The sequence below is a fragment of the Chaetura pelagica genome, unplaced genomic scaffold (assembly GCF_000747805.2).
Source record: "Chaetura pelagica isolate M959 unplaced genomic scaffold, ChaPel_1.0 scaffold69, whole genome shotgun sequence".
Lineage (NCBI taxonomy): Eukaryota > Metazoa > Chordata > Aves > Apodiformes > Apodidae > Chaetura > Chaetura pelagica.
In genome coordinates, this window is record NW_009970724.1 from 11,022,667 (window position 1) to 11,043,665 (window position 20,999).

A 20,999-nucleotide genomic window follows, 5' to 3' on the forward strand; every position below is an offset into this window, starting at 1 on the left:
CAATCAGACTTTGTGATCTTAGTGGTCTTTTCCAACCATGATGAATTTTGTGATTCTGTGAAATGTTAGAGATTCAGAAGCTATTATCCCTAAAACTTGGTTAATATTAGAAACATCTAACTTCAGATAATATATTTTAAAATGGACATTTCCAGACTGAGCAAATTTCTTCTCATTATTTCTAAGTTTTCTGAAAATTGCAAGAGAGGGGCTGGGGGGCCAGTAATGGCTACAATAAGGTAACAGATCTAAAAAGACTGAAATATTTAGTCCACCTCTACTTTATGTATCTTTCTCCTTAACCAGTGCAACTGCAGAAACAAGGTCCAATAATACTACATGGTTTTTACTGACTTCAGTAAAAAACCTTTTCCCCCTTGAGTGTGTAAAGTGGTTGATAAATACCATGAAACTATTCTGGACCAGATGTATATACACCTCTATGCCTGTGATTTCCTCTGCATGCAGCCCAGTTCACAGGTACAGCACAGACAGCAATATAACTTGTGGTAACTGTCTACTACTAGTAGAAAAAAGTGTGTATGTTACTGAAAAAAGTCCTAGAAGCATCTAGAGTTATCCAGAATATCTGCTTCTTGGAGTTGTAAGAAAGCTAGCAGAACAATGAATGACATCTGCTAGCTTTCTGGAACTCGATTAGGGAAGTATTTGGGATGTATTTTCATTACTAGCATCTCCACATAATGCATCCTTACTAAAATACCTCTAATGTGGTCAATCTATGTGGCTATAACAAATTTAGCATATATTTGATCCAGGAAGCAGCTCAACAAGTGTTGAAAGAAGAATATTTCTGTGGGTCAGCTGAGTGACCTAGAATCATAACCTGGACGAAGGCTGGGAAAGCATGAAAGACATCCCAGAAGCCAAAAAGGCTACAAGAAAACAGCAAACTTATTATGCAGTTGCAAGGATATTCATCTGGCATGTTTTTCACATACAACTTACAGGCTTGGATGTGCATACTTGACATATGAACACTGGGTTTTACTTGAATAAAAATGAGTTTCCAGCACGTTTTGTGGGATACTGTAGAGTTTAATTTATTTTAAGTAAACTAAATGTATGTAACTTATTAAATGTACAAACCTCATAGTGTTCATATTCATCCACATCAAATGTCTTAAAGTCAAAAAATCCATGCTGCAAAGCCTAAAAGGCAACAAGGTGTCAGTTTATTCTGAAATATAACATATAAACCCATTTTTAAATAATGTTTTTGAGAATTAAAACTATATCACTAAATGTGCTTTGGTCTTATTGAAGCCTCTATGTAAGACAACACTACATTTTGCACAGATTAACAACACAGACAACAAAAAACAACAATATTACTAAAGTATGTCAGGCTTATTATTTCCCCTTCAAAGACATCATGATGGGACATAAGGTTGTTGCATATCACTTAAATAATAAAATTGATTCTCCCCACTGCATTGTTTTTTTTTTCCCCATAAGGCAGTTGACAAATTAAAAGGCAATTCCCTTTTTGTCATACACTCAATTATTTCTATGCTGAATACATGTAATGCAGTTGGACACAACAAAATATAGAACATTATGAGTTTAATGATTTTCTGTATTTAATATGATACTCTGATTTTATCACCATAATACCCAGGCAAAATGACATATACAGAATACAGTACTGTGTATAATCTGCATTTTATTGTTTTTAATGAACATCCCACTGATAGAATGAAGTTCAATTCACTGACCAGCCAGCATTTATCACAGGATTGAAAGAAGTCAAGCTTTGTATTTCATTACTACTTTATTAAATATGCCAATTTTGTACTCAATATTTGTGTACAATATCTTATTGAAAACAATTACATGTGTAAAGAATAGCCCAAATTTATTCTAAGAAATAGGTACGAAATAATTCTTCAGCATATATTTATATTGAGTCTACTGCACTTAGAGAAGTATAGCTATTACACAATATTCTGGGATTAAAGTGTGAAAAAAAACACAGCACAGATCTATGATTTTAAAAACAATCAGTCCACCATTATTTGCTACATACAGACAAAACTAAAATAGCTTTGCTATAGACAGCATATGCTCCATGACCAGACCTGTCAAGAAATCTAAGATACTGAGAGATTTGTCTGAACAGCTGATTTTGAAAAATGTATTTCTTTTAGGCATGGCTGGATGTACTCCAGAACTTGTGGGCTTACTGAATTATATGTGTACAATATACATGCATGCAAACACTAAATTTACCCAGGTAGATTAAAATTTTACTTTAGATTAAGGCCTACAGTTTCTGCTCTACGTGCTTTTACCTCTGTAGGCAAACTGGACAAAAATTCAATAATAAGTTCTATGGGAACAAAGGAGGATAATTTATTCTTAGTCCTTTTAACAAGTTTGTTGCAGATAACTTGCAGTGACTGCACTGACTGCTTCAGAGAGCTTCAGGATCCGTAGAATGTCACACAAATTACAGTCTTGCTCTTAACTGACAGCTTCTTTCCCACCTCCACAAAACTAAAAATGTTAAGCTCGATCTCTCTTTTTTCAGTTTTTAAGAAACACTTGTTTTGCCATACTTCTGAGAACTATAAATAAGTCTGTGAAGTGTCTGTACAGAACTGTTCATATAGCCTGCTCCCTTCATTAAGACTACTGGGAAATGATGAACAAAATTTAATCTTTGCTTATAGTATGGAGTATATACTACATACCAGGTAGCCAATTAAGACATGATGTAACATTTCAAGAAAAAAACAATATTGGAGCTTAATAATCCCCAGGACCAGGGTTAACATCACAACACTAGTAAGATACATACATTTTCATCATTTTTTTAAAAAATTCTGAAAATTTTTGTCAGATACTGAACCAAGTGTTCTGTGGAAAAGTTGTTGCCAATTACATGCAAAAGCTGCTCAGATTAAATCACAGTATATCTAGGTGTCTTGCTTGATTTATCAACCTATGTTATTCTTTTTTACCAAATGATCTGTTAGCAGACCTAGTACACTGCCTCACACTGTTAAGAACTGCCCCCAGCCAGCCTGGTGCATTTGCACATTGCGATTCACAAGGTGAAGTTCAGAAAACTGTCCAAGGTAAAAGCAGCCAGGTAAAAGTGTAACCTTCTGCCATTGTCACTATTCAAACACAGCCCTCAGTAACTTAGGCTTCATGACATCATACTACTAATTCACACACATTTTGCTTTCAAACCAGATTTTCTAATGTATTTTCACATTTTAGACGTAAATTTAAATCTGTTTTGCTAAGGAAAAGTGTTATTACCTTATTTACTCCCTGCAAACAGTCCAAGATCGTAAGATTGTATGTGCTGTTCCCAAATGAAGCATCCCTATAGATTTAATAAAAATTAATTTATTATATATATATAATTACTTTAGGAATTGGGGCAAAGGTAGCAGCACACAGAGCATCATCAAGTTACCCGATCCTATCTGAGAAATCTGAATTGAGGTTTGAAGAAATCTTTTCAGAAGCTTGTTCATGCTAAAGCATTCCCCTACCAAAGATATAGCTCAGTGTAAATGTAGTTAAATATTGCAAATTATTTCAAATGCATATTTTACATCATTCAACTAAAAGACCTCTACCAAATTATTTATGTTGTCCTGGAACAGGAAACTTTGCATCCTCTCCCAGTTCTGTAAGCATAGTAACAAATAAAGCAAAACTTGCTCTAACTATTATTCAAGTCTTAATTGAGTTACAATGTCAAACAAAACTACTAGTTTGGATTTCATTTACAGGCTCTAGTTTTGATGCCACATTACAGATATGATTGAATGCAAAACTATTTGACCTAGTTCTGCTGCTATGAAAATAACAATTGCTCTTTAAAAGATGACAGGATACCTCAAAGCAAAATATATTCAAGTAGTAAGAGACACCAACACAAAAATAAATAACATCACCAAAAACCCCAGCATGTATAATGTATAGTGTAATATGGCTAGTGTATAGTATGGATAACGTATAGTGTAAAATGTATAGTGGAAAAAGCGCTTTTCAAAGCCCACTTCAGACCAGTTCACATTTTAACAAAATTCTGCCTGGGCAGATTATTTCCTAATCACTCATTAAAGGAATCTTTTACAGTTTTGCTCTAAACTATCTTATCCAGAATCCTAGGAGCTGCAATTTATTAGAATGGCAAAATTCTAGGTTTCTGGCAGATACATCTTTAATTGATAAATTATTCAAAATGTTAATATTTCATTCAAAACTTTCTTTTTCTAAAAGTTTACTTAATAGCATGAAATTTTTATATTTATATGCTCCTTTAATCCCAAGTACTTGAAGAGCAGATTATTCTCAATAATTCTTTAAAAGCAGAATAAGTAGAGCAGTTTTTTGCAAGCAGTGTTTATAGAAAATGTAATTTATGAAAATTCAAAGCTACAGATTAGGTAGTATCATATATACAGGCAGGCTACTCTAGGAAAGCTTTCAAGTTATTAGATTACTAAAAAATACTTAACCACAATGTATTAGAATGGGAATTTTGAAGTGTGAATAAACCTTTCATTTCCAAATCTAACAAAGAAGATTTTTTAAATGAAAAGCCATTGAAGTATTTTTGTTACATTAGATATGCAGAACACATCACAGCTGTAAAATATAAACTTTACAGACAATACATTTTTGACAGGACAAAGCTCGATAACAGATCATTTAAGCACAAAAGCATTTTAGCAAAAAAGGTCTTCTGAGTAAAAAATCTTAAGGCCCTGATGGGAAAAATACACAGCAGAAAATCTTTAAAAGCTGTTAAGAGTTTTCTGAAGGTGCTGACAGAAACAACAAAACTTAGAACAATGTAGAACACAAAATTAAGTATTCAGGAAAAAAATGAAGACTATTATAGTAGACATGTTCCATATATAATGTTATTTTGTTATAACAATAATAGATTTTTTATAACTTTTTTACTACTGCCTCAGTTAATAGGATATTTGATACTGCAGTACATAAAAACAATACTGGGGAAAAAAAGGCACCGTCTCTAAACCATTAATAGTTAGTGCTCTGACAGTGAGAGAGAGAAGGGAGAGGAGAGAGGGAGGGAGGACATTGAACTTGACCTAGATGTACAAGATAAGCCTATCACAATTGCAGGTGCACGGTATTCTTAGCTGCAGTTCCCACAGACTGCTGTTACCAGTGGAGTGCACAGATGCTGGCAGCTAACATTTATTGCCTACCTCATCCATGCCTCAAGTGTCTCATTTCTGTTGCTGTGCACCTCACCACTAAAGCAGCTGTACTGACTGACGGGAGAAAACAATTCTGCCAACACTTGCATCCACACACAGTGTGGAAATAATAAAAAAGATTGAATGCCAGGGAATTCCTAATAGGCAACATTTTGGAATGAGCACTTAAAAAAGCCATTTAAACTTGATCCCAAATTCCAAGAAACTCAAAGAACAGCAGTATTCAAATGTAGGGGTTTTTTTCCAAATAAATGCAACACAGAGTTAACATTTGAAAAACTCACATGCCCATCTTTCTTGGTAGCATACAATAATGTAATGAAACTGTAAACAAACACTAGGTATGAATGACAGAACAGCACGTTACTGAGATAACACCTGGAAGAAGTGGCTTAATATTGCCTAATACTTCAAGGGAAACCATGATGTTTGATGAACCACGGCAAAATCTGAGCCTATGATGTCAGACCTTGCCATGATCTCTCTCCCCTCCTCTGACCCTCAAAGTATCTTCTGGTAAGAAAACACAAGCAAATCATAAAAGTTCCTTCTATCATAATTTGGAAAACAAGAAAACAGAAAACTGTTTAGTTTTGTTTGGCTTTTTTTTTTTTCCTTGAGGCCACAGTCATTAAAAGTCATTTCAGACATTCCTCCTATTTAAACCTATTCTTCTCCTTTATCAATTGTATACACAGTGTTCTATCCTACAGACAACTAATACATGTGCTTACTTTTACAACACTACTAATTTTTTAATTGCTGGGACTACTTATAAAACAAACTACTTATATACAAAAACATTTAGGTGTTTTTAATCGGTGAAAACCAAGTTGCTTGGATTTCAAATGTTATACCTTCCAAGTTGAACAAAAAGAAGAACAAAACAGAGCAGGTACAGACATTTGCACAGTTTTACAGCATAGGTGCTACGATTTCTGTTGCTGATCATGTTTCATTACAGTACTCTTTTGTCTTTTATGGGCAAATGCATAACCACCTTGATTTTCAAACAGTATAACCTGATAGTACTCTTTTTTCAAAATTAGAAAAATGTGAGCATTTTGATGAGACACAGATGGAGTAAGTATCTGAGCGGGCATTACAGAGCAGCAAATCCCACATCCCATTTCACAGTTATTGTAGCTGACCTCAATACTGCACAATGCTTTCCTTTTCACCAAACCTTTAAACACTGTCAAAAACAGTTTGTTGCCTCAGCACTTGCCCATAAAGAAACAAAACCCAAAAGCTACAAACTAAAATCTAGCTCTGAAATTCATGCCATCCCTAGAGACTGAACACAGTAATATTGAAATACATTTTTTTCCCTCTTTGATATAAAGTCAATACAGAGTAATTTTGAGTAAAAAGTCTGAAAGTTTCACAATACAAAACTGGTTTTTATGATAATTTAAAATAGTGTTAGCACCTTTTTCTTCAGTGGAAGTGAGAAGATACAAGATCTTCAAGCGGCTAGAGCATCATCAAGTGACAGTGAATCAGGCAAAAATAGGATTAAAGTGTATCAAATACAGTAGTGCCTTCCCCTCCTGGTTTGTCTTTTTCAATTATAAAACCCAAACAATTTCCATTTATTTTGTAAGATGAGTACTCTGACTTCCTTCCACTCTGGAACAGTATTTGCTGAAGCTGTCTTTAAATGAAATACCAGCTGAAGATCTAAGCCGATTAATGTGTTTTGAGGTCACTGAGCTAGATGAAAGTAGATCAGTTTCCCAGTGTTCACTTCCTGCAAACATACCTCCGTACTCCATGAAGAATCTGACAATGCCACAGCTTCTACTTACTGAAAGTTGTCTATTTTTTTATTCAAATGAAAGATAATTCATATAACTAATTACCAACCTTGTTAATTAGTCTAGCTGTAACACTTATCTGATCATTACTCACTGATAAACCCTTGTACTTGAAACTACTCAAATGGAGATGACCTATACTACAGAAGTCATAAAATATCTAAGCTGCGGGTTTCAAGAATAAATTCAAGTCACTAAGAACTGAATACTAATGATGAATCTCTCAAAGGATTTCCTTTCTAGACCTTAGAAGAGGAGAGAAGAGATAAGGCATTTGGTTTCATTGTTTTCCAACATTTTTCACTGTACCTAAGAGTCATTTTAGCTCATTTCAAAATACTAAACATGTGGAGTGCAATCTCTCTCAGAGCACCAACTTTTTTCTTCACAGTATAGCTTGATAGCAAGCAAATAACACTCCCTAAGGCAGTGCAACTGATTTCAGCAGAAGTTTGTTTGCTTGAGACTCAGTATCATGCTATACTTTGCACCAGAGATACCTCAAACACCCTAGAACAGTCAGGAGGAGAAAAATATCAAACACCTTGAAAAACCAGGTAAGGAGGAACAATTTTTCTTCCCTATTTCCAGCTAATCTAGATTGTTTCACTGCAGGTGCCCATCAGATCTACTTGCCCTTCTCTCTGCCCCAGTAATTCTCAAGCTCCTTAAGCATATATTCCAGCTTCTTCCCAGGAATTCAAATCCCAAATACCCCCTTCCCTAACTACCAGACTCCACATTTCTTACCTAGCCTCCTATCTTGTCAGAATCCTTCAGTTTATTTCCTCACTCTTCTTCGTCTCACCTTCTGTACAGATTGATCCCACAGCCTTCCTTTCCAGCAGGACAAACTGTACAGCAGGTAGCAGAATCTGCTGAGATGCTAATCCAGTGCCAAGACCTGACACAGTCCAAAGGAGCTCCAAAAGAAACTTACATGCTTTCCAGTGCCACATCATGTAAGAATGAACACTCAAGAAATCAAGATGTCTAATTCTTCTAGCAAAAGCTCATAATGCTATACTCCTTCTAGAAACACCAAGGCTCTGCTCAAATAGATTGCCTCCCTCCCATACTTAAAATAGTCAAAGCTTTGCATTAAAACAAAATCCCCTGCAAAAACATACCAAAACCCCAACCACATCACAGAAAACCTACCAAAAAAACCAATACAATCTCCCAAAAAAGCTTTAGAATTTAGTCAATCATTTATCTCCCAGCAACCCAGGGCTTGAAACACACAGGCAAAGACTGCAGAGGAGGAGTTACATTTCAGAAGACTGCCTACACTATGTATTTATTGCCCCTCTTCTGAAACTGACAAACAGAATGAAGTTATACTTCTGTAGTAACTTTGAAAACACAGACTGCAAAAAAACCTGAGTTGTTGCTCTGCTGGACATTTCTTCTTCAATGTTTTCAGTTAGTATTCTGTCCCCTGGGAAACATGAAATACTCTTTGTATTAAGCTATTTTTTACTGTGGTTCTTACCACCCTCACAAGATATCATGGAGCAAATTACTTCCACTACTCCCTACCAATCAGGCAGAAATAGTATTTGTTATTATTGTTACTACTGTCATCATCATCGTTTTTATTAGAAGGAACTGGTTGCAAGACAAGCTTTTGAAACCTTTGGTCTGAGCAAATAGGGTCCCATGAGACTGTGTGGCAAACAAACCATTCCTCCCAAGTTTTCTGCCTTACAATTTTAGGATCTGACAGCTAAGTTTCTTTGCTTGGTCAGAACCTCTTTACTTTGGTGGGGGAGAAAGGAACATACAGACATAGCAATTTACTATAATTCCAAATGGTAATTTTTTTTTGATTGGTGAACAAGATACAGCTATTCTCAGGTAACACACACCCTCCACTACTGAGAGAGTTTTGCTTTTTAAGCAAGAGTTGAATAAAATAAGCTTAAGATTCTGAGAAATTTCAATCACTAATATTAAAAGCTCTTACATAAAAGAAATCTTCCTGTCAAAGTTGAACCACTGATAATTTGACATGAAAGGGAGAATCAGGCTTTTTTAGACTATATTCAAATGCTATGTAGTAATCCCCAGAAGAAAGGGAAATATTGCAGGGAAATATTTAACTTTCTGCTTCCCCAAAATAAGGAGACAAAAGAATGTATTGACACTGTTTCCATGCTTAGAATAATGAATTTGCTTCAAAGAAATTCTGGTAGCAATTTTTCAATAGCTCAACTTTCCATAAATGGAAAGGACTAGTGTAATTATTTCAAACTGGGAGAAGATCAGGAACCAAAGAACCTAAAAGGTGAGCAAAACTATACATTATTCTTTGTTTAACTTACATTATCACTCCTGTGCTTTATATAGAATTTTGAGATATTAAAAATATATGTTTATAATAACTGATTTTTTTAAGGTACTGTACCAAGTACCTTTCATAATTAGCTGAAATAAATGTAATTCAGTGAACTTCTTGGCTTTGGACAGCCATTGATAACCAAGTGAATGTATAAACTCCCTGCCCATAAAATCACTGATTTAATAAGTGTTCCAAAGCTTATGATTTCAAAGTCAAACTGATCTTCACATGCAAATCCACCATCCCAACAGTTTATACTGTAGCTGGCTCCTGGACAAGCTATGAGAAGAGAGAAAATCCAATCTTCCTTTGGTAAGTGGTTGCAGGATCAGATGATTTGATATCCACAAGGTAGGTTTGCATTTACAAATGCACTGACTGACAGTGAACACTACTTGTAAAACACTGACTTCCCTAAATATAAAGAGGACATTGACCTTCTTCAAGTTTCCTTTTCTGTTTGCATAAGGATAGTATAAGGTATTTTTACTCATAAGGTCCAAAAGGCATTTCACAATTCACACAATGAAAGTAATCTGCAAGTCTCTTTATTGAATAGGCATGATAGCTAAAGCTCCTCAGATTCAACTTTAAATATGACCTTAGTACAGTGAATAAAAACAGATTGATAGAAATTATCTATGATTCGTTGAAAACACAAAGAAAAAGCAATTAACAACTGGAACATCAGTACTAGTTCTGTAAAATAGAGAAAATATAACAGCATGAAACTCCCTTCATTCATAAGTCTAGCTGGTTAGGTACTAGGAAATTTAAGGGATCTGAATGACTCCCAAATAGTAAATCATAATACATGATACAGAAAAGTTTTAATTGCTAAATCACAAACATGCTAAAGAACTAGTTTCTGAACCTGACAGTTTGCAGTACAGGGAGTGTTATTTAAACTTAAATCAATAGAAATGCCTTTATTATTCCAACACAGATCAAGTAATTCCAACATAAGTAAAAAATATTTTTCTGGAGATTAGTCATTTTGATAAAATATCTGCATCAGATATGGAACACTTTTCTGGAAAGGCAACCTAAAAAAAAAATCGTATTTTGCAAATTCCAAAAGCCAAGTTAGGTCCATTTCACACATTTACATACCTAAATGGAAGATACGGTGGATTAGATCCAGACAAAAGTGTTCTGTAAGCTTCTTCTGGCGTCTTCTTCAAGTATATTACCTAAAGAGAGTGTAGGGAGAGGTTAAAAAAATAAGCCACCTACCTGAAAAGTCATTAACCACATTGTACACTTCTCCAAGCCCACTAAACTCTTAAGATTGTATGCTATAGTCCTTCATTATCAACTCCTAATATTTTTAGGTCAGAAATTACATACCTATACAAAGTAAAAGACTCTGAAATTAACAGAAGCTGGGATGTTTGTGTCATTCCCCCCTTTAAAAATCAATAAACATACTGCTGCAACTGAGAGACTTAGTAAGATGAAAGAAAAGGTATCTATGCTGGGAGCTCTCTGTCCAGCTTCAGACAAGTCAAAATATTACCACAGCAGCCAAAAAAGGAAACATTTCTCCACCAAAGCTCAATGGAAGATTTTTCCAATACAAGTATTTTTTTATTCCTAATTGTCATTATCAAACTACTAATAAACAAAAATATCCAATTCAACAAGCTGAACCTATTAATGCAAGACCAATATACAGTTAAAGTAACGCCCTTAGCCAAGACTCATTCTGCTATCACTGAACACTATCAGCTCAGCTTACTTCACTAAGAAGTTAGAATATAACCACAACTTTTTGCATTTTAATACTTACTTGTACAGTAAAGCTGGCCATAAATGAATTTAACTTGGAATACCTATTAAGAAGGTGCATTATTAAAAAAAAATAATAAATTCATCCACTTTGGAGTGGCACATCTCTCATGTGCAAAAACATGTTTTTTCAAAGCCACACAATTTTCCTAGGCATTTTCCCCAAACTCACCTTACAACAAGCACCTACACAGCTATTTTATAGCTCTACACATATTTGTTTCATTTAAAGTATTCTAATAACAGTTGTCTTAACTAAGACATAGGCTAGTTTCTAATCTAAAAGTTGAATAAATCTTTTGCCCTTGAACATATTAGAATTCTTCTCTTACAATAGTCATTTTACACAGGACAAAGTTCATCCTTATTGGACCCAATGCTGTTTAACAACTTCGTAAGTGATCTGGATGTTGGGATCAAGAGCACCCTAATGCAGTTTGCTGGTGGCACCAAGATGAGTGGAGAGGTTGACACCCCAGAAGGGAGAGCCACCCTCCAGAATGACCTAGACAGGCTGGAGGAGTGGGCTAGCAGGAACCTTATGAAGGTTGATAGAGAGAAGTGTAAGGTCTTGCACCTGGGAACACATAACCCAGGAGTGCAGTTCAGACTGGGATCCACCTGAATTTGAGCAGTAGTGTGATATGCTTCAATTACAATAGAGCAAAGTCTCAAAACTTCATATAAGGCTGAGCATTTTAATTAATATTTTTTAATTACGGAAAAACACCCATGCTCTAGTAGTTTGCTATTACCCAGTTATGTGCTGTGATAAAATAAAAAACTTAAGAACTCAACAGCTTTTCTCCCTACTGGCATTACAGAAGTCTAATAAAAGCTATTACTATCAAAACAGAATCTTAAGGTAACTGTGAGAAAGAAACATGACCAGCCCATCTACTACCTACAAGGAAAAGAAAAAAGAGCTTGCTGGATCTCTTTTCAGAGTTTGTCACAGTATGAAAGCATTAAGTTTCACCAGGACTGCTCCAAAGTCAGATTTTGGTCCACTAATCAAGTTTTGATCTTGGAAGAATTGCGAGATAACTACTACTTGTCTTCTACAAGGGTAGTGTCACTGCTTGTCTTAGTTTGACAACAATGCTCTTGATTCCCTCCTCCTCCCACCTAGGTAGGGAAGGAGAGATTTAGGAGAGAGATGCTCTGGATTGAAAACTAAACTAGACAGCTTTAATTAAACACCAATGATAAAAGAAAACATATACAATTATATACAAATGTATTCAGGAAATGTACAGAATCCCTATTGCCTCCCCCCATCCCGATCAACTCCCACAGCACTCTCCTTAGCTGCAAACAGTCCTGAAAAATCCTGGACTGCTGCTGGAGAAAGCACAGAGTGATGAGAGTCAGGAGATGTACAGCCTAGGGACTGACATTCATGGACAGACAGAGTCCTCCACAGACACCAGCCATGGATGGGAGAGAAGGGAAGAAGCAGGAGGGAAACTGTCTTCTGTGATCTCTGTCCTTCCTCTGAGTTTACATAGATACATGGAATGGAATATCTGGCCAATTTTGCTCTCTGTCTAACTCAGCCTCCTATGTGGGGAGTCATAGATCTCCCCATAGTGTCTGAGCCAGCAAAGTAAAGATGTGACTTTGAAGACAGAGCAGTTAGAAAAACATTCCATCATTTCTTATCATTCCTAGCTGGAACTCTCTGCTACTAGTTAAAACAAAGATTACTGAAGGGAAAAAAAAAAAAAAAAAAAAGGTATGTAGAAGGAAAATTATCTTCTTCCTGGCTCAAACCAGGACAGGTAGAATCAAAGCTCCATATTTATCAGAGAAGCAAGTGTAATAAACCTATGTTCTCTCTTCCCTCGTCCCAATTCTCTGCAGGAGCAGTCACTGGTACAAACAGATTAGTATTTCTCCAGCTCTTCTACCCAAGGAATTACTAGATCGCACAGTACACAATTAGGTAGGGGTTACTTACTTTGCAACCAGAAAAGAAACACAGAAAATACTGTAAGTCTATAGGAAGAGAGAGATACCCCTCAATTAATCCATATGTTATGAGACAGAAGAAAATGCAGTTTCCACTATTTCTCCAAGAATGAATTATTTGATGACACATGGGGAGTTCATGTAATCAGTTCAGTATAATTCAGTTAAACTTCCTCATTCTCACTCCTCTTCCCCCTAGAAACTTATAGGGACAAACCAGGATTTGACCAGAGTCAAATCAAGCTCCTTTGGTCCTGGTATGCAGGAAAATACTTCTAATACTACTCAAAATTGTTAAAGTCATACTTTTTTTTTATTAACTATTGTGGAAGACTACATAAAATCCCTAACAACTAAAATAAGTCTCCAAACAGATTAAGGGGAAAGTAAAGCAATACTAGCTTCAAAATATCTTCTGTGGCACCTGGTAATACTTGGAAAAACCTAGAAGCACCCTGTTTCTGACATCACTGAACAGTTTGTGTTGTAGTCTTGGCCATTTAGGAAAATAATGAAATTCTCTGTAAGATCAGAGGAGTCCACATGATCCCTTGTTCTGTAACCCTATAATTATTCTTTTTATTTCTTAACCTGAATTTTATTACAGAACCTTCTTTGCAGAATTCTACAGAGCAAGGTCAATAATTTAGCAACTGGTCATGATCAGCCCAAATGTACTGGAAGTTCCCTGTAAAACTGAAACAGAAAACACCTATTCATTCCTGAGATGCAATTTTCAAACATGAAAGCTACTGCCAGTTAAGGTTTAAGACTTGACTTTTGCTTAAACTTATGACTCTCTTATTAAAATACTGTAATAGCTATGGGGTATTTCAGTTCAACATGTCTAAGCAGCTGTTTAATGGAACATTCTGAATTGCATAATCACTACTGGAAATCCATTCTTAGAACCTGATCCACTGTTTTCCACGTTTCATTTTACACTTAATGTTTTAACACCAGGACAAATAAAACAAGTCTTCTCAATTAACTTTCATGCATTGGTATACTTCATAGTTATAAGACCTTCTGGTCTCAAAAAGTTTGTGCAATCAAAGAAAATATGTAAAATCTAGAAGATGTTAAATCAAAGTGTACATATATTTCAGTCACAATTTGGATACTCAAATTGTAATAGATTGAATTGTCAGTTCTTTTACTGACTATGATTAGATTCCTTCAGGTCAGGAACCACTCTATCGTGTAACCCAAGAGTGTACCTCTACTGCACCTGGATGAACATAGCATTCACAAGTAAGACACTCCAAAAATGCAAATATTATTTCTTGACTGTGAAATGAATATGTCTGGATTATAAAAGCTAATTCTCTGTAGTACAAAACCAAAATTTCTATTATTTTAGAAGACTATCATAATACTTCAAGTTTAGGAATGCACATCTATAGAGAAAATTCTGGGATGACATATAACATATTTGGTGCCTTTGTGCAAACTGTTTTCCCATGTTACACTAAGTTGATATGAACTGGAAAGTGTTCTCAACAAGAGAATGAATACTTTTTCATACTGTTAACACTGTATTAGCAAACAATTATTCTGGTTACATAGTATCTTCAATAATCAGAAGATACAACACCTATTAGTCTGACAGAACAAGAGTATCAAATGCAGATGTGGATCACGTGCATATGCTTCCAATGAAGACCTATAAGCATCTTAAAACAGGCTAGGCAAGGGGCACATGTGCATGCAGTACACTAATTTACCTTATTGTTCACATAAGCTACCTACTCTTTATGTGATGTGCTGATACCTATTAAGGAGCAAATACACAATCACGCAATGATACACATACTATGTGCTCCCCTGCTTCACTTTATCTTTAGAGGCATTTCTGCAACCCTCCCCACCCCGTGCATGCCCTACCTCTTGTTTTAGCTGCTGAGCAGCTCCTTCAGATAAGGACTACCAAATATTACCAGACCATCCACGTGTTTAAGTCTTAAATACTGCAAGTATGGCAGTCTCACTTAGCTGATCACTCCTCTGACTTGGAGCTCTCTCTTGCACCTTACATACCTCCTTACCCTTCTGTTCCTACAACCTGGCTTTGCAAGAACTTCTCTTTACAGACAGGAGCGCTCTCTCCTTGGGTCTAGCTAACACTGATATGGGCCTTTTAAGCCTTTATCCACAGAGAAGAGATACTGAGATGAGACAGTCATATAACAAGGACTAGACAAGGAGAATTAGAAGGTAATCTAATCTCCTTCAAAATGCCAGTGTCCTACCCTTTCTGTTTTTAAGATGTATCAGAAGGTGAAGACGGGATCAGACAAGGGCAATCCAGTGAAGGTAATTAGATGCTGTAATCTACATACGTGCTAGATGAGTATTCTCTAGCTATAGACTTAATGAGACCAGCTTTAAAACAAAGTGAATCTTTCTAAATACAGAACTGGAGATACAATGATGAAAACAAAAAAGTGGTCTGAAGAGAACAGCTGAAGACTTTACAAATTAGAGTGTGGAAATGAATACTGAAGATGCTACAATTCCAACAGATTTTGGATCTGAAGTAACAGTAAAGCTTAAGAGACACTACCAAATTTGGAGGGTCCTTAAACAGAACATAAAAAACAATTTTATATTAATTCAAATGTTATTACAAATAGCCCTCTAAAAAATATTAAGAAACTTATATAACATTCTAACTTATTTGTTCTTACTACTCCTTTTGCTGCTCCATCTAGTCTACTCACAAGTATTAAAAAACTAACCCAAAGGTTTTTAAAATTTGAACTTACACCCATTTATTTTTTCATATTTACATTTAAATAGATATTTTTTTCTCAAGAGCATTTACACAGTATCCCTATCCTTGCAGTAAAACATTTTGTTTAATTACAACAATCCACAACCTGAATTATTTCAATATTATCTCCTGCATTTACTGCACTTTGCTTTCAACATGACCTTGGGCCTGAAAGAAACATACCAGCTTTCACATACTATAAAGTCTGACTTAACAAAGACCTCTAGAACTCAGCTGATTATGTGGATGTCTGCTCAGGACCAGCAGGTTGTTAGTTTCAATCCTTCATCAGCATAAAACATGCTACCACACAGACTCTGAGTTTCCTACAAGTGTGCTCCAATTCTGGACAGTAGAGCAGGAAGGTGAAATTGAAGTTTGAGCTACACTGCTATGAAGACACGCAAGTAGCTGTGCAGGTCTCAGCTTGGGACTATCGCAACATAGGTGACCAATCAGGTTTGTGTAACTAAGATGGTTCTGAACATTGCATATTATCTGTAATATCAGAAGGTTGAAATACTCCAATTTTTCTATTATTCTGGGTAGGCTATGAAAATTAACCAAGAAAATAAATCCACACAAGAATTGTTATGTGTCTGGTCTAGTAATTTTAAGAAAGGCTGTGAGAAAAAGCTCTCCCCCCCAGTATAAATCTCCCTAGTGCCACGAGCAGCAGTTGTTCCTAAGACCGCCAAGTTTAGAGGTAAGTTTGTGGTTTGCATTTTTGACATTCATGAAAATGCTATTCTATGAGAAACATGCACATGGTCCACCAAAGCCACTCCTTGTGTAGTGAAGTAAATGGAGTTAAGTGATAAAGTGCTTCCCTTAAAACTCATAAAGCAGAATTTTCAAAGACAGCGTAGAGAAGAATCAAATGACAATCTGCCTACCTCCCTAAAGGACCATCAAGAGATGCTATTTTACACATAGCAGATGCCTCTTAAGGAAGGTTAGAAGCATACATGTGATAAATAATACTTACAGCATATGCACCTATTAAAAACGCTGCATTCGCTCGTTTCCGCTGGTCAAAACTGGTATAATACACTATCTTCTTCCTTGATAGACTGAAATACTGTAAAAAAACAAAACCAAACAGACAGCATATTTACTGAAAGAATATATTTTAAAATACTTACAAAACTCACATTTTCAAAACCAAAAAGTAAGGCAGAAAAATTAAGTCTTTTTTTAAATTAAAGAGGAAAAAAAAAAATTACTGATCCTATGACCAATCTTCTTGCACTACAGATAGAAGTGCAGGGAAATAGCCACTGTATCAGGGCAGATGTTGTAAGTTTTCTGTGCAAAAATATCCTACTAAATGCAGTTTATCAAAATGTTCATTTTTTCCCAAATTTAAATATTGGAAGAATAGCTTATGAACACTGATCAAAGACATTGAATTTTTCAGACTAAAACACCCTCCTGTATGTTAAATCTCTTTTAAGCACATAATTCTGTGGAGAAGGCAAGAGAAAAACCAAAGCAATTCTGGGATGATCCCATCCATTCTTCTGCCTTTGGTCTTGATCCATGCATTCCTACATCCAGCTCCTGCCTGCTGCTGAGTCCAGGGGCACACAATATTGGTTTTGGATATATTTCTATATATTTCATTATTTTCTTTTTTATCATTACCATTGCACTGACGCTGTGTAGTTTAGATTCCCAACTGTAAGCCTCTGTCCCTTATTCTTTTTCCTGTCCCTTTCTGGAAAGGGAGAAGAGTTAATAATGGGCATTAGTCATTTGCCTAATTGCTGGGTCAGCATTAAACCACTCTTCCATCTGTACTACTTAAAATGGGATGACAGACATCTTTAGAAAGCTTCAACAGCAAAAATCTACAAGAAAAAAAAAAAAATAACCGCAGAAGTAAAAAGCCTGAAAAAAGAGGCTAGGCAGAAACAGAACAAGTAACACTTGCAATTCTTTCTTTAGGAAGAAAATAAGCCTCTGTCAGAATCCTGTGGACAAAACTCCCACGGAAAACAAGACCAACAAGCACCAGAAAAGAACAATAACAACAAACTGCAGCAAAACTACTAAAAGCCAGAAATAAAATTATCACTTTAAAAGAGAAAATTGGACACTTTATGGACTTTTTTTTTAGCTTCATGAATTGCTATGCTTTCATTATATTCTGAAACACTACCACTATGTCAATTGACAAACTGAATTCTGTTTCTAAATCTTTGAAGCACATCTCTATTTTTAAAATTGCACATTTTATAAACTGCCCTTTTACCAATGCTACTGGCACCCAACTTCAGGTTTTTAACTCAAATTTGACAACTTTAATTTACTTTTCCTATTCTTGGCTTTGATGACACCTGGGGGCTGGAGATACATTAAATAAAACACAACTTTGCAGCACTTAAGTCCTGTCAACTGTATTTCACTTGCACAAATCTGTAAACATTAGCAAAAAAAAACAAATTTTGCAAGAAAACAAAGACTTGGTAAAACCTGGAGAAAAATCAAAGTATGTATCATAGCCAGCATCTTACTCCTACCTCACAAAGAAATAACACCGTTAGTAGCAGTTCTAACTGTACATTCCTGTCTGGTCTTATTATCCACAATTTCCACAGGTGGAAGGAGTAAGAATTACTGCAACTGAATATATCTAAGTAGGACTGTGAATCCCAAGATAGCTCATTACTGTTGATTGGAAGAGGTTGTATCTTGAGACCAACAGCAACATTTCCCTCAGTGTACAGACAAAAGTACAAAGCACAAGTAGTTATTTAATTAGTGAAGCATTCAATTGTTACTAAAACTTGACAAAATTAATCCCAGTATTTTAAGATTCCTCCTTTCTTCCCCCTCCTCAATTTTTTAATTTTAGTGTTCTCTAACTGCAATTCCACCCATGATGTGTGGGAGGGATAAGATTACAGTAGTTATGCAACAGTGACAGAACTTCAATTATAACTTGTTGACTACTAATTTTAAAGCTAAGTTCTTTGCAACAGTTTACAGTTCACCTGAAATAACATTCTAAAACTGAAAAAAGCACATTCTGCTACCTAGTCAGAAGTTCTGTGTAACAAGACCATATTTCTTGTTTTGTTTTACAGAATGGCTTTTTTAATCATATGGGTATATCAAGTCATTCAAATGTTGAGATGCTTTTGTACCTGAAACAATAAAAAAAAAAAAAGTGACAGCTCACCCCAAAAGTTCCCAGAATATTTACATGAAAGGAGTATAATATTTTCATTGATTCATTTTCAAAATAAGGGTTTGATCCTTCAAAGCCATATTGCTAGATGAAATACTTACATGGTTTTTGAATCTTGACTGAAGTTTTAACACAAAATTGAATAACAAATACCTGTCAATAAATTTCTCAATACAAATTGTCTACACAATAGCTATAATTAGGCAACATAGAAAAAAAGATTTTGAAACTATGTTACTAAGACAAAACAAACACACAATAAAGACCTAAAGATATTTCTATTTTTTCTTTAGCAGTAAGAACATTTTAGCAGTTTCACACATAGTTAGAAGACAAGATGTAACAGTATAACAGAAGAGTATGTGTCAAGATATAACCCAGAGGAATATACTCAAAGACAATCTTTTGAACTAAAAGCAGAGATTACATGAAAAGCATGACAGGTTTTGTTTTAGGTGATAAAACTAATTCATTGTGTGTATGAGAGGATTACAGAACACACTTTCAGTCCGAGATTACTTTAAAAAAAATAATAGATAATTTCTTGTTTCTTGAAGATCTCAAGAGATATTTACTTGCACAGAAATTGATGACAGGCTTAGAGGGTGCCACTGTGTACAATTACTAGATTGCCATCTGTTTAGAATCACCAGATTATTTTACAGTATTTTACTTAATGGATATGGTTTAATATATCTGGACTGCTCATGCAAGAAATTACTGCAACGTGTTTAGTAAGTCTGCATCAATGGAAATACTATTTTTATATACACATGTGTATATACATGTATTATGTACATATAAATGGCAGTGAATATAAGGCTGGTAAACTGTTCATAGAAAATTGTGCATTATAACATGTACAAACAAACTACCTAAAAATTTAAGCTGTCCTAAAGAAGATACTTCCAGTTGTCATAGCTCTACGTGCATGCACTGCAGTTTACTCCGATTCAGCAGCAATACAGTTCACATACAAGAAATGTTAACCCATAGTTACTAAGTCTGCCAGACCTTTCCTCCTCCTGCCCTTGATCTTCTGCATTTGTATCATTTATCTCAACAACACTAGCTCTCTGATTATCCCTGCTTCTGGATTTATTGAGATTGTGTTAAGGCTACCCACACAGAAAACACAGCAGGTTTTTTAAAGCAGTTTTTATGAAATCAACTTATTTAAACCAGAAGAAAAAAAAATTTCAGAAATTAATCACAGTTGCTTAGTCAAGCATATTTTCCCCAAACAGAATTCAAACAACAAGTAGGAAGATGCACAGCCAAGAATTTTTTTCTTGCTGATGAATTGGCTAGTCAAGATCATCTCCATAGCAATCAGCAATCAAAACATTATAAATGTAACAAGGTCAGAAAGGTTTTCCTGTAAAGCATAACCAGGACTTGAGCTTCAACTTCCTCAGCAAATGGTTTCTGAATAAATTCTTCAGCTCATCAGAACAGAACTACTTACTCTTTTTAAAATCAGTCAGCATGAAGTTACAGTTTACTTTAAAATATTCACCTGCCATTAACACATTTCAAACTGAACCCTTCTTCCCCACTTGTACTCTGAGAAAGGAAAAGCACAAAAATACCTCCATGTCAAATTCCTCTCCCAGAAGAGAAACGGATATAGCTGAAAGACTTGAAGGGGCAGTTTATGGGCTCAGATTGTTTTTAAGAGATCTTACAATGTCATTTCTCCTGTTCCTACTCATAAAAGTTTTAAATTTAATAAAAGTCCACGGCAGAAACATCTCTGGGCTTAAGCACTGTCTTGCATTATGGCAACAACAACCATCCTGCAGCAGAGGCTGGATTTCCAGAGAAGAACAATCTGCAGTGCCTTTTGCTTCCT

General features: G+C 35.3%; 1 protein-coding gene across 1 annotated transcript in view; it reads right to left on the minus strand.

The window, feature by feature from the left end:
• CDC14A (cell division cycle 14A) overlaps positions 1-20,999 on the minus strand; it is a 56,830-nt gene that overhangs the window by 22,566 nt on the left and 13,265 nt on the right. Inside the window, exons 4-7 of the mRNA XM_010006659.1 lie at positions 16,937-17,029; positions 10,521-10,600; positions 3,295-3,361; positions 1,111-1,173 (exon numbers count right to left, since the gene is read on the minus strand). Of these exons, the coding sequence (XP_010004961.1) occupies positions 1,111-1,173; positions 3,295-3,361; positions 10,521-10,600; positions 16,937-17,029 (303 nt within the window). The remainder of the gene's footprint in view (positions 1-1,110; positions 1,174-3,294; positions 3,362-10,520; positions 10,601-16,936; positions 17,030-20,999) is intronic.